At 37.9% G+C, this 12,588-nt stretch overlaps 1 protein-coding gene across 1 annotated transcript in view; it reads right to left on the bottom strand.

Annotated features, from left to right (window-relative positions):
* Positions 1 to 8,801: 8,801 nt before the first annotated feature.
* Positions 8,802 to 12,588, bottom strand: part of tspan17 (tetraspanin 17) — a 14,945-nt gene continuing 11,158 nt past the window's right edge. Inside the window, exons 4-8 of the mRNA XM_024283796.2 lie at positions 12,197 to 12,367; positions 11,692 to 11,817; positions 11,499 to 11,546; positions 10,238 to 10,354; positions 8,802 to 10,045 (exon numbers count right to left, since the gene is read on the bottom strand). Coding sequence (XP_024139564.1) covers positions 9,980 to 10,045; positions 10,238 to 10,354; positions 11,499 to 11,546; positions 11,692 to 11,817; positions 12,197 to 12,367 — 528 coding nt within the window. The 3' untranslated portion in view covers positions 8,802 to 9,979. The remainder of the gene's footprint in view (positions 10,046 to 10,237; positions 10,355 to 11,498; positions 11,547 to 11,691; positions 11,818 to 12,196; positions 12,368 to 12,588) is intronic.

Here is a 12,588-nt window from a genome sequence, read left to right as displayed (position 1 = left end):
GTTTGGATTTAAAATCACTGCCTTACTATAAATATTTTTTAATGTAAGTTTTGTTTAGTTGTTTTTAAAGACGGCCTCCAATCAACATTATGTTTTTGGTGTTTTATTTGATGATAGAGGATGTTTATAAAGAAAATCAAGCTTAAAATTGCATTTCTGAGTATTTCTTTTTTTAAATAGCGGTGAATCAGGAGCAGATGGCAAGCAAAAAAAATTTAAAAACCTGAAGCAGTGATATAGGTGTTACAGTCGGCGGATCACAAGCTCCTCGTTCCGTTCCAGTCTGATGCAGACAACTAGATTCATGTAGGTCTTCGTTTTCCCACCTGGAAACTGGCTCAAAACTATACAGCTGAGTACCTCCAATGCTGCTCACTAGTGCTGAGCGATATGGAAAAAAATCCAGATTTTATAATAACAATAACGATATATATCACAATATACCAGAATAAAATATATTTTTAGTTATTCCCTGAGAAAAAATGTCATAACTTACTTTTCTGACTATTTTAAGTAACAGATAACCGAAAACAGTGTTCCCTCGCTTACTCACGTTTCTTTAATTGCAATTTCACATATTCACAATTTTTGTTTTCATTTTTATAATTTTTTGAGTACATACTGACGAGGCAACACCCATGCAATTGCCAAAGGGTATTTAATAACATATTTGGTGTGATCATTGATTAAATAAGGTTAGAAACATTGTAAACGATAGAAGAGAAATGACACAATAGACACTTTTTTATCGCCCACATGATATGTATCTTCATATCGCCCAGAATTCCTGCTCACCATTTTTGTCCCACCGTGTGAGGAGCTGTAAGCTACTGGCAGAGAGCGTAAATGAAAGGATTATGGGAAGTACTTAACAACAACAATTCTGCTCATAACTTAGAAGCAAATTTCCAAAGAACTCCTGCCGCTCTGCAGAAACTATGTCCTAAAAAAATTCCAATCCTGTCCCTTTTTTGAGACAAATAAGTACTTGAATTGTTCCTTAATTGCAATGTTTAGGAAGAAATTATGTTTCTTTAAAATATACTGTTTGGGTTTTAAACACAGTTAGATTGTTGTTGGAATGATTTGCCGACGTTCAGACTTCATTAAATATTTTAAGCAGTCAGACCATGCACATACGCGTCTTCAGAACGGTTCTGCTAAATCTAAAGCCGTGCACACTTTAATCAATATATTTGATAAGAATAACATTAATTATATTGTATTGATAGAGTGTAGCTACAGCTTGGGGCTACTTTTTTGACAGCTTTCACCTTGGCCGTGCAACAAGATAATAATCCAAAGGTTAGCAAAGGTCAATGCAATTTAACACAAGCAATCAGAGGTTTAACATTTCCAACACTGAACTCCGGAGCTGCACAGCAGAGTGCGTTCTGGGTCTCATTCGTCTTACTGAACACCTTTGGTAGACGACATCATTCTTGCCCACAAAAATAATATGATGACTGACTGTTCCCTTTGTCGTCCATTTATGTTTTACAGCTCAATACTTCAAAGTAGAGCCACCTGGGCGCGCAACGATTTCCCAAGAAGCTCTTATTTTCCAAACAAGCCCATGGCACCCCTGAGATTGAGGCGTGAGCACATCGAGAGCTGAGCTGTTAGTTTTGTGCTCAGACGACAATCCGTCTTGCCGTGATTTAGGCTCTCATTCGACCGTGTTCATTTGTGGATTGCAAAAAAAAAAAAAAAAAAAAATCTCATTCGATTATGCCATCAACCAATCAAGCATGTCAGGTTACTCTGAAGGCCACACAGCTAAAACATAGTGACATCATTCAAAATCCGTGTCCATCTTTTGTTAAGTGGAAGCCGCTGCCTTCCAATCAATAAGAAGCTGTAGGTCATGCGGCAGAAAAAAAAGCTAAATTGATTTTTTTTTTCTAATCCGCATAAAAAAAATTTTAAAAAAGAAAATGGAGGCAGGTTTAATTACCAACAGAAAGGAGGCTACACTTCAAAGATCAACCATATTCATGGTTTCCTGAAGAACTTCAAAGATTAACACTCGGAGCTCCTACGGTGTGTGTCAGTCGCTCCCCACGGCTTTCCATCTCCGCCTCTGAAAGAGAGATTTTAACACACCACATGAAAAAGCGAAAAGCCAAGTGCCGTCATGTGATGTCTGTTGCTCCAACTTATCTGACGCAGATGTGACGTCACTTGCAGCTGAATGGGTGCCTTTGACAGTTGGTAAAGAAAAGCCCGCTGTGAGGAGAGCATCAATAAAATCTGCTGCAGTCTGTGCCGGGGGGACGGGACCGGCTCTGTCTGCTGGCTGGCATGACCCCTGCCTTCCAGAACCACCTCGGGAGTTTTTCCCACTGCTTCTGAGGGTTATTATTTTTACTATTCATTGGCAACTAATCAGTTAGAGGATCAGAAGTGTGTTAAAGCATTTTTCACTTATGACTTCAAGGTTGTGGGTGTCATTCCTGTGTGAACCGTAGAAAAGAAATGCCATGCTTTCTAATGAGGCATAACCATATTTGCTTTACGACTCAAAATTATGGAGGAATAGTTTTTGTACTTCAGATTGTTTGCATGCTTTATTACTGTCAATTTATCTTAATTAACTTAATTTTTATTGTAAATGACCCTTGCAAAAGTAATTTAAGGACAATGTTTACTCTTTTTTTCCAGGGGAGTAGATTTATTTTCTAAATGTTGGCTGACCTTGAAATGAGAAAATCAAAAACAAGAAAGTTTGTCTCAGATTTAAATGGCTCCATTGTGCTTTAGAAGTTTATTTTGAAAGGGTGTGAGGATTATCAGCTCCGTAAAAGGCAAAAATTAACAGATTGGGTGTTTTGGATGACGCCACACTGCATCGCTTAAGGAAAAAATTTAATCATAAATTTTTATTTAGAAGATCACAAGTTATTCTCAAGCGTCATTCAAGCCTCAGGTCAAGGCTTAAGTGCTAAAATATCATATTTTTAGCATTTTTCTCCCACTGATCATATGTGACACATTCTATAACAGTTAAATTTAGAAAAACGTACTTCAGTGTTATTTTTTCACTTTACATATAATTATTGATTACTAAAAACATCAACATTAGCAAATTATGTTTAAAATGTTGATTATTTGAAGGAAAAAAAATGACAGTCAGATTCAGAAAAATGTTAAAATATGTTATTACCTCCTTTTTGGCCTTTTTTTCACAACATAACATCCCACTTTTCTGATGTCTTGATGAAAACTGTCTGCTGCCTGTTTTTGCTCATCTTTTATTTTTTTAACCCTGTTTTTACAGAACTCATTGTTCGGGCAGCTATAGCCGTGTTAAGGAATGGGTCATCTGATTTAATTTTAATTAAAATGGCTTTACAGCTTCATGCTTGGTCAAACAAGGACAGAGTACACACAAAAGAGAATCAAAAGTGATCACTACCGCCATAATGGACTTTGGGTTACACCCTTATTTCAGGATATCCACTCTTGGTCAAGCCAGTGATTTGGCATTAAATAATAATCAATATTATTGACCACCTGACCACATATTTGCCATTTTGTTCATGGCTTTTAGAGCAGTAATTGACTGATGGTCAGTTTGCTGTTCATACACTGCAAAACTGACGATTAAAAAACCTTGATTTCGAGTAAAATATCTTGTCTTGCAAGAAAAATATTCCCATCAAAAAAGTTTTTTATTATTTTTTTTTATCTTAGTTTGAGAAGATGTGGCCTTTTAGTGACTAAAATATTTTCTTAAAATAAGATTTTTTTTTTTTTTGCATTGTCTCCAACTAGAAAAAAGTTTTGAATTAGAACTTTCAAGGTTAAAATAAATTAAATGTAGTTATAATTAAGAGCTTATTGACCATGTTCCTTAACTTTTCTCTAAATAAGATGTTTATGCTCTTGGATTTATTTGTACTCACTTCACTTGTACAATAAACTGAATCGTTTGCATTACAATTTTTCTGATAGAAACAGAGCTTTGTTAAAATGTCTTTTTTTGTATTGTTGTAAATTTCAGAATTTAACAAATTTCAAATCTAAAATGCTTGTTAATCATGTTTCACTCTTAACTAGTTCAATTCTAAAGTAAGATACATTATTTTACCAAAAGTATCAGCTCACCCATCCAAATATCACAATCAGGTGTCCTAATCACTTGGCCGCAGGTGTATCAAATCAAGCCCTCAGACATGCAGAATGTTTTTTACAAACATTTGTCAAAGAATGTTCCGCTCTCAGGAGCTCAGGAAATTCCACCATAGGATCCCACCTGCAGTGCAACCAATCGAGTCATGAAATGTCCTAAATATTCCACTGTCAGCTCTATCAAAAATGGAAGACTTTGGGAACAACTTTCAGACCACAGAACACCTTTGGGATGTTCACAGTTATATTTTAATCATGATTATGCTATTTTAGCCCAAATCAAAAACCTATGTAGTTTTTTAAAGACTTAGTTTCTGCAGATCAGCAGCTCTAAGTTGTGGGTGGGACCATTGGTGTGGAAAAACCCCGCCCCCCTTTCCTGTTGCAAAGAGCTCAGAGCGTATTTTTGGTGTCACAACCTGATCTTTTTCAAACAAGGTTTTTTTCATCTTCTGCTGATTTACAAACGATTAGAAGAAAGAAATACCCAGACATGCAATTTTAATCAGAACTTTCTTTATATATGTTCTCCATCATAGAAAGAAATACAGCAGGAACATGTTAAAAACATCAAAAACACAATTTTCATCAAAAGGTGTCTTTTAAGTTTTTTCTTTTTTTTTTTTAACAAAAGCACAAAGCTTCGAAAAGAGAATTCTAAAAAATGAATTATGACTTTGAATTGTTCAATACACTTAAATAACACAACTTTGTAATAAAAAGTTTAAAAAACTGGATGAGCAAACCCTCATTAACATTTATGGAACACCTAATTTTTTAAAAGTATTTTCAAGTTTTAAAAACTTTAAATAAAAAAGTAATGTTTATTTGTAAATTACCACCTTGTATTAGCTATGAACTGTAAACTTTTTTTTGAGGGAATTTAAGTTACATCTCCTTTCACAACATATGAAAAAATGAAAACATTATTATCAGAATAAATTCTAAAATGAAGCTGATATAGAGTAAGACAGTAGAAGTACAGTTAAAGGTCTTGTATGAGCTGATATTGGCTGTGGGTGAGTTGAGGTCAGTGAGACTCTATAAGTGCCTGCATGTGATCTTATTTCACAGAAAAAAAATCAAGTATTTTACTGCAAACTGCCTTCGGCTTCTTGAGATGCATTTTTTTGATATAGCAATCTCAGCTGAGATGAGCCCGATAACATCCCCCCGAAACAAAACTACAAGTTTCTAATTCTACTTCTAAACCAGATAAGATTCAATCATTTCCTGAGGAACGGAGCCAGACAATTGAGTCATGTGACTTAGTGGGTGGAGGGAGAACCATAGTGGTGGACGTATAGTTTCTGTTTCCTGTGGTGATTTCAGTCGTGTTTAAACAGCACCCAGAGGTGGAGAAAGTCCCACAAATACATTGAATGTGCCATACTTCCATAGATATATTTGTGTGTTTTACATTTTGTGCTGTACATTGACGTGACTAAGGACAGAACTCGTGTGTGTAATCTAAACTGACATATCGTGGCAGCATCTGATATAAGATCACTCGTGGTAAACCAAAATGCTGAAAGGGATAAGCAGTTCATGCTTGGTTTTAATAACTTAACAGCAGGACAGAGTTTGATTATCAAACGCTTAAATAAAACATCCCACCCTGAGGCCAAATGACACACAAATTTGTTTTGGACTTTGCCATAGCCTTCACAGCTCTGCCCACCACAAACAGATGTTGGGGAAGCAGGACATCCTCACGGGAAGAAACAACAGCTAGAACATCTGGAGGTACAAGAAATAGCTATATTTTTAAACCTAAAACTTTACCGCCCCGAAAAAAAAAAAAAAAAAAAGCCCAAAAATGATTGTCAATTAGAAAAAAAAAAAAAAAGGTGCACGCAAACCTAGATCTGATTAATGGACCAACATTTGTAAATCAATTGAATTAAACAGCAGGAATGTGAGTTACACAAGAGCTATAAAAAGCATGCTGTATGCAAACAAGATTATTAATTACTCATATGAATGAAGGTCCAGATTCATGCATGATCACTGCCTTTTCTTACCAACATAATGCAGCATTAAGACCTCAGGAGCAGTGACATTTGCATCCATTTAATTACCCATTCATTGCCTGCAAACTTGCACCAAGTTATCCATCGCTCTGAAACGTTTCACGCTGGTCAAAGAAAACATCAATAGTCTATTAAGCATATGAATTCACTCTGTTGATTAATTTTTCTTTTTGATCTTCGTCTTGTTCTGCCGAAGAGTACACAGCAACTGAATGGATTTGTATAGATCGGAGCGGCTCTCCGACAGCACCTAATGGCAGGAGGATAATAAACCCGCAGAGCTTTTTACGTGACATTTTTGTGGCTGGAAGGTTTAAAAGATGAGGTCAGAGCAGTTTCATAGCAGCCTCGTTTGGGATTTTTTTTGTCATTATTTGTCTCCCTCTGTTGGCTAATGCCATGTAATAATATCAAATGAAGCACTTTGTATAGTTTGAGTGAGAGTGCACAAGTACAAAATAATGCATGGAAAATAAAATACAGCTATAATGATAAAAATAGGCAAAAACTATATAAAAATCTTTTAGAAATACAAATGAAGATACTTCTTAAGGTATAAATACATATAGGTTTAAGTATTCTGGTAAATATTTTTTAAAAATACACAAAAAAGGAGCAAAACAGGAGAGAGTCCCTTTATTCCAAGGTTTATTTTTACAGAATTTACAGTGTAACAGACCATTCAGATTTACATTTTTACAATCAGATAATAAAATAAAAGAGATAATGTGGAGACAATGAAAAAAAAAAAGGCATGCTTAAATACAATTATTGTTGCACCCGCAGTACAAAACACAAATTTGTAGGGCTTTTTGTGGCAGAAATCTCCATATCCTGCAGCAAATCTGGTGACACGAAACTGCTAAGATGTTCCGTTTTCATTACAGCCTGTTTTACGCTTGAATATACATCAAATGTCAAGTCTGGGATGAAAATGTCAGAACAAACACCTGTGGTATTGCTGTAAATATGCTCCCTAACTCATCTCTTATGCTGTTTTTCTGTGTGGGCAGCACACATTGAGGTAAGATTTGTTTGAATAAAAAAAAAAATCAGCAAAAACTGTAATGAACTGAACAGAAAAAAAAAAAATTAAACACATTTTATAAATAAGGTACATTCTGAGCTAATGAGATGTTTTCGGTACTGCCTGTGAATCTTCTGTGTATGTCCACAAACATGTCATACTGTGCTTTTTTTGTAAAGCTGCTTTGCAAGTATTGGTGTTGTGCAAACAGGGACCAACACTGACACTGATACGCTCGTCTATGGTATGCATAGCGCTTCGCCAAAGGATTGATTTCAGGTTCCACAGGGGACAGCGGAGGCATTAAGGTGTTTCAACCATTGTGACAAAGGACAAAGCATAATAATTATTGCTCCTGGCCTTCCTGACTTCCCCTACATAAAGGGAATGCACAAGCAGAACAACCCATAGCTGTTAACATATACTCCTGTGAGTCACTTCTGCAGAGGCTGCAGGTTAAAGTCCTGCCAGACTGCTCCTGCGAATTAACACGGCGTTATTATTATTGTTATTACCCCAGAGATTGGTGTCATTATAGGCATGTTTAACCAGAAAAGGTAGCAGTTTTGTTAAGAAAGTTGCAGAAGAAATCTCTGTCATCGCTTTAGAGTCTTCTTGCATTGTTTGTTTGGAGCGGAATGTGCTTCTAACACCTCAGTGTTACTCAACGTGTGGACAGGAAGGGAAAGTGGTGGGAACAAAAACGTATTTGCAACATGTCAACAAACTGGAAATTTAAAAGGAAAAAAATATATGAAAATCACAATCTCAGGTGTTTGCAAGAAGCTGTTTGACATTTCATCAGTTTCTCAGTGGCTCTTGCTCTCTCATTACACCCGAAGTGCTGAAAGAAACAAGATTCTCCCATTTATATACATCCATTTGAAGCAGAACAAGTCATTAAGTCCCCGTCATTCCCTTGCAGAGGCATTGTGTTCCGCTGGCAATACCCGCTCGAGCATACGCGACACCCGAGACTCAAATGACTGCTGTTCTGCCTTGTTTCTCTCCACCGTTTTAAAAATACATCAGTATGGCTGGCTGTGAAACAGATGCACTCTGATCAGGTGGCATTTTTGAAGAGGGAACACGTGGGTGAGAGAAACATGTGACACGCATGCACGCACGGCGGATGATCATAAGGTGTTAGCAGGTGAACTTTATATTTACTCTACAAGCAGACTCGGTGGAGCGGGGAAAAGTTTTGGTGCGATCCTCACAAAACATAAATCCTTTTTTTTTTTCCGATGTCGCTTCAAAGATGTGTGTGTGAACATGCAGACCCGCGTGCGGTCAAGCAAATCTGCATGAAATCCTGCTTATGCCACATTTCTGAATAGCACTGCTGGAAGCAGAGGTGATGCTGCGAAAAGTACAAAACGATAAAATAAATGCTTTAGTAGGCTGAAAAAAAGTTACATTTAGAAATTATCCACTTTTTTTCTCAGCCCAAAAGCTATTTTTAAAAACAAAAATATTTATCTCATGTTAGCATGCAATGTTAGCAAAAATTAAAGCAGCATTTGGTGTAATATTGCAGCTGTTACCGGGGCAACAGGATGCTTTCTTCGAATCCTGTGTTAAGCTCAGGCAAAAAGAGACAACGCTGAACAAAAGATAAAACAACATATTTAATTCCTCTGTTTAACTGGCACTTTCGACACAGACAAAAGAAAAAAAAAATCACATTTATACTACTTTTAAATGCTAGCATCATATTTGAAGTCAGTTTTCATACAATTCAGAATGGCAGCCTGACAAAATGTAGTCAGACTTTATTTGTTCTCTGTAAGGACTGCTAACATGGACATTCAGAACCCACCTTGCCATTGACCGTGGGGGGGTCCGAGGTAAAACAAGTGCCCGGCGAAAAAATACAAAATAAAAGCAAGAACATATGCATTTATCGTAAGACACAAATTGAAATATGGATAGAGGGATTAAAAAAAAAAATATGCAGAAAACACGTGGTAAAACAGGTGTGGTGACAAGCATCAAGTAAAAAAGGCCTCAAACGAGCGATCCCGTGTGCCAGAGGGACGCTCAGACATTTAAAAAATAAAAAACAGCATCTTTAAACGACCTGCAATCCTAATCTCAGCGGGGCATTCCGTACAAGACCAGCGAAAATCTGTCAGCAACTTCTTGAGAGTAAAATCCCTAAAGGGCAAACAGGTTGACTTTTGAGGAACTGCCACTGTTTCTGCATAAAGTTTCTCCATTCAAATTCAATAGATATGATTTCAACATGTGGCAGAACATTTTCAGCCAAACCCTGAGGAGAAAGGGGTGTTAGGATAAGCAAAACATTAATTAATGGCACTTTGAACAATTCAAACAATATTCCTGCAATGGCTTAAGGATAAAAAAAGACTTTTTTTCAAGGTCCACAACAAATGGGGGGATGACACACTGGGTGAGCCACGCAGCATCCTCTGGAGCAGGATGTAGGAACTAAAGTGTAAACCAACAGGCTCCGTGATGACTGACCTATAAAGGGAAGCATGCCGTCACCTTCCTCCGTAGTTCACTTTTATCCATGACTTCCAGTCTTCCGTCTCACAGAGGCCTTTGTGCAACTGCGTGCCATAAAAATACATTTGTCCACAGGGTAATATGGAAGTAAATTAAAAAAAAAAATCACACATTTGGATGAACATCCCAGCTGTTTTGGTCAACGTGGCATATTTGCTCCCCAGTTTTGAGTCTGCACACATGTATGCGTGAGAATGTGTAAATCCTCAGCCGGACGGGCAGTTTCGACCTAGTGAGAGTTCACTTCCTGTCACCAGTTGGCTTTAACGGCTTTGATGTCACTCACCAAGTTTTGAGCGAGGCAGATACCAAAAATCTGAAAAATAAATTAAAAAAACAAATAACTTATGATAACATAAAAAACATTATAAGATAATACTGTATTGCATGCTCTCCTTATGTTGCTGCTTTACTCCACTAAGTGGCAGTGATGATACATAATCACACCGCAGATCCATTACATAAAACCAGATGTTACAGAGAACAACAACAAACAAGCAAGCGTTACCTGTAAAAGTGCAATTCCGACAAATATCCCAGCTACTAAAATAAGGTTGTCCTGGAGCCACTTCTCAAACTGCCCCACGCAGCCTTTGGTGTGGATAAAAGGCTGCCGTTCCAGATCCTTTATGGAAAAAATACAAGGATCAAAATGTAAACGCTGTGAGAAAGAACACATTGGGGGCCTCGGAATTATTGCAACAAACATCTACACTTTCATCTGTGACTAATGCTGGGCAAAACAAACAGAAAGCCCACTGACTGCTTAACAGGAAACTGCACAGAGCTGAGTCATACTGGAGGATTTCAACATGCCAAAGTCTGAGTATTATGGAAAATACCAAAGAAGTGTTTACAATGAACCGCCTGTCTGGACGAAATAAACAGGCGGGGGATATTTCCCAAAATCAGAAAGATGACTGTTTTGAGTTGCGATGATTGACTGAGTCCAGCAAATAAGAAGGTGTCATTTACAGCTAAAGGCAGCGAGAGGGGGATAAGAAAGGGCGTCTTTTTACACAATGCTTTCTTTGTCGCTCTTGAAGCCAACCAGGCAATCTCTTTGTTCTCTTGCAATCCCTGAAAGCCAGCTTTCAGCCAATGGGAAGTGAAGAGAGTCTCCTGGTAGCCAATAAAAAAAAGCCAGGAACATCTTGTTTTTCTGGCTGTGAACTTCCTCTGAAGCCATTCGAGCGCTCTGCCTTTGTTGTGCCTCTGTCCTCCATATGTCTCCAGCTCTTCCTGAACTTCCCTGGATGGGCTTCCACAGGAAGTCATGGAGCCTCACTGATACGTTCAAAACTTACAACATCAGGACAGCGGTACGGAGAAATTAATTCACACCGACACTGTGGCAGGTAGTTTGCTGTACTGCGGTTCGCCTAGCAACAGCAATCTTTTCGACTGCAGTGCAGCGAGTTGTGAGCACCACACCCACACAAAGAGGAAAAGGGAACAGACTGGCATAACCCACTGAGTAGCCAATTACAGAGTGTAGTAAGGCTGCTCTTTGGGCTAAAACTGGAGCCTAATTATCCCCGTTAGAGGAACAATCTGTTATTAAAGCAGAAGTTTTGCAGAACAGCCTGTGCGCCACATAACCATGTTCATATCCACTACCTGCTTTGGAGTTGTTGACTTTATGTTCAGTGAATTCTTGGTATGAGAGCCGTTTTATTTGTAGTTAGTGCAAGACAAGAATGTTTCTAGTTAAGAACAGCTCAGAAAAAAGTACAAATACGTTCAAAAGACAGATTAAAGAAACGAACCGTCAAACGGCGGACATCATAACCACACTGTGTGTTGATCACGTCCTCCTGCAAAGAGTTTTAACGTTACATTTTTGCTTATACTAAAAGGACTGGATTGTGTTTGTAAAATGAAATACTTTTAATAGTATCTTCAGTTTGAACAATAAATAGAAAACACTGGTATTTCAAAAAGGGGTAATCGGCGACTCACGGCTGGATCTTTGATGCAACAGGAGAAGGGAACTCCACAGCGCTCCCTGCTGGGATTGTTGGGAGTGCAGTTGAAGTAGATGTTGAGGTTCCAGTCATCAGGTCCATGGGCTCCACAGCATGACCACTGAGATGGAACAGCAAACGACTGATTAAACTCTGGCTCACAGACAGGACGACCTGTGACCTCGCCATCTTAAGCTCCTCAGACACCGCTCAGGTCAGCGCTGCTGGATGACCGGTTTACTGAAGGCTGTAGATGAGCCTCAGCTGTCGACTGTAGATCTAATCTCACTAAGAGGAACCTCATGACAGACCCCCGTGTTTATACACAAGAGGCAATTATCATTTCTATAATTGGATAATCATTTGAAGTTAAGAGGAGGTAAAATTAAACATGATTAAGTGCGTGGTTCATATAAACTGGATTAAAAAAGCTAAAAAAAAAATGCAGTTTCCTTAAAAAAAGAAACAGATACTGCAAAGTAGATTCAGGTTTCACTCACGTATTCCTGGGCAAAGTCAATGAGGTTTTGTAAGTCGATGTCATCGCGATAGGCCTTGACATTATTGTTGATGAAAAAGTTTAGCTGATCCTTGATCCAATCCTTAAAGACAAAGGCCAGGATCCCTGTAGTCAGCTCCAAGAAGAAGATCAAACCCAGGAACACGGAAAACTGGAGAGTACACAACAAACATGAGAACACAAAAACCCTGAAAAACCAGACGTGCATCTCATCAAACATCAAATCTGTACACACCCAAAAACTTCCTTCCTTTTATTTCTGAAAATAATAAATAAGAATGCTTTTTATCCTATGACATGTCCCTGTTGAAATCTTTCTGTACGCCTCATCCTAACTTGATAAGTGAGAATAGAGAAAAAAAAAAAAAAAAA

The sequence above is a fragment of the Oryzias melastigma genome, linkage group LG10 (genome assembly GCF_002922805.2).
Source record: "Oryzias melastigma strain HK-1 linkage group LG10, ASM292280v2, whole genome shotgun sequence".
Lineage (NCBI taxonomy): Eukaryota > Metazoa > Chordata > Actinopteri > Beloniformes > Adrianichthyidae > Oryzias > Oryzias melastigma.
The sequence above is the reverse complement of the archived record's forward strand: the minus strand, read 5'-3'. Positions and strand labels throughout refer to the sequence as shown.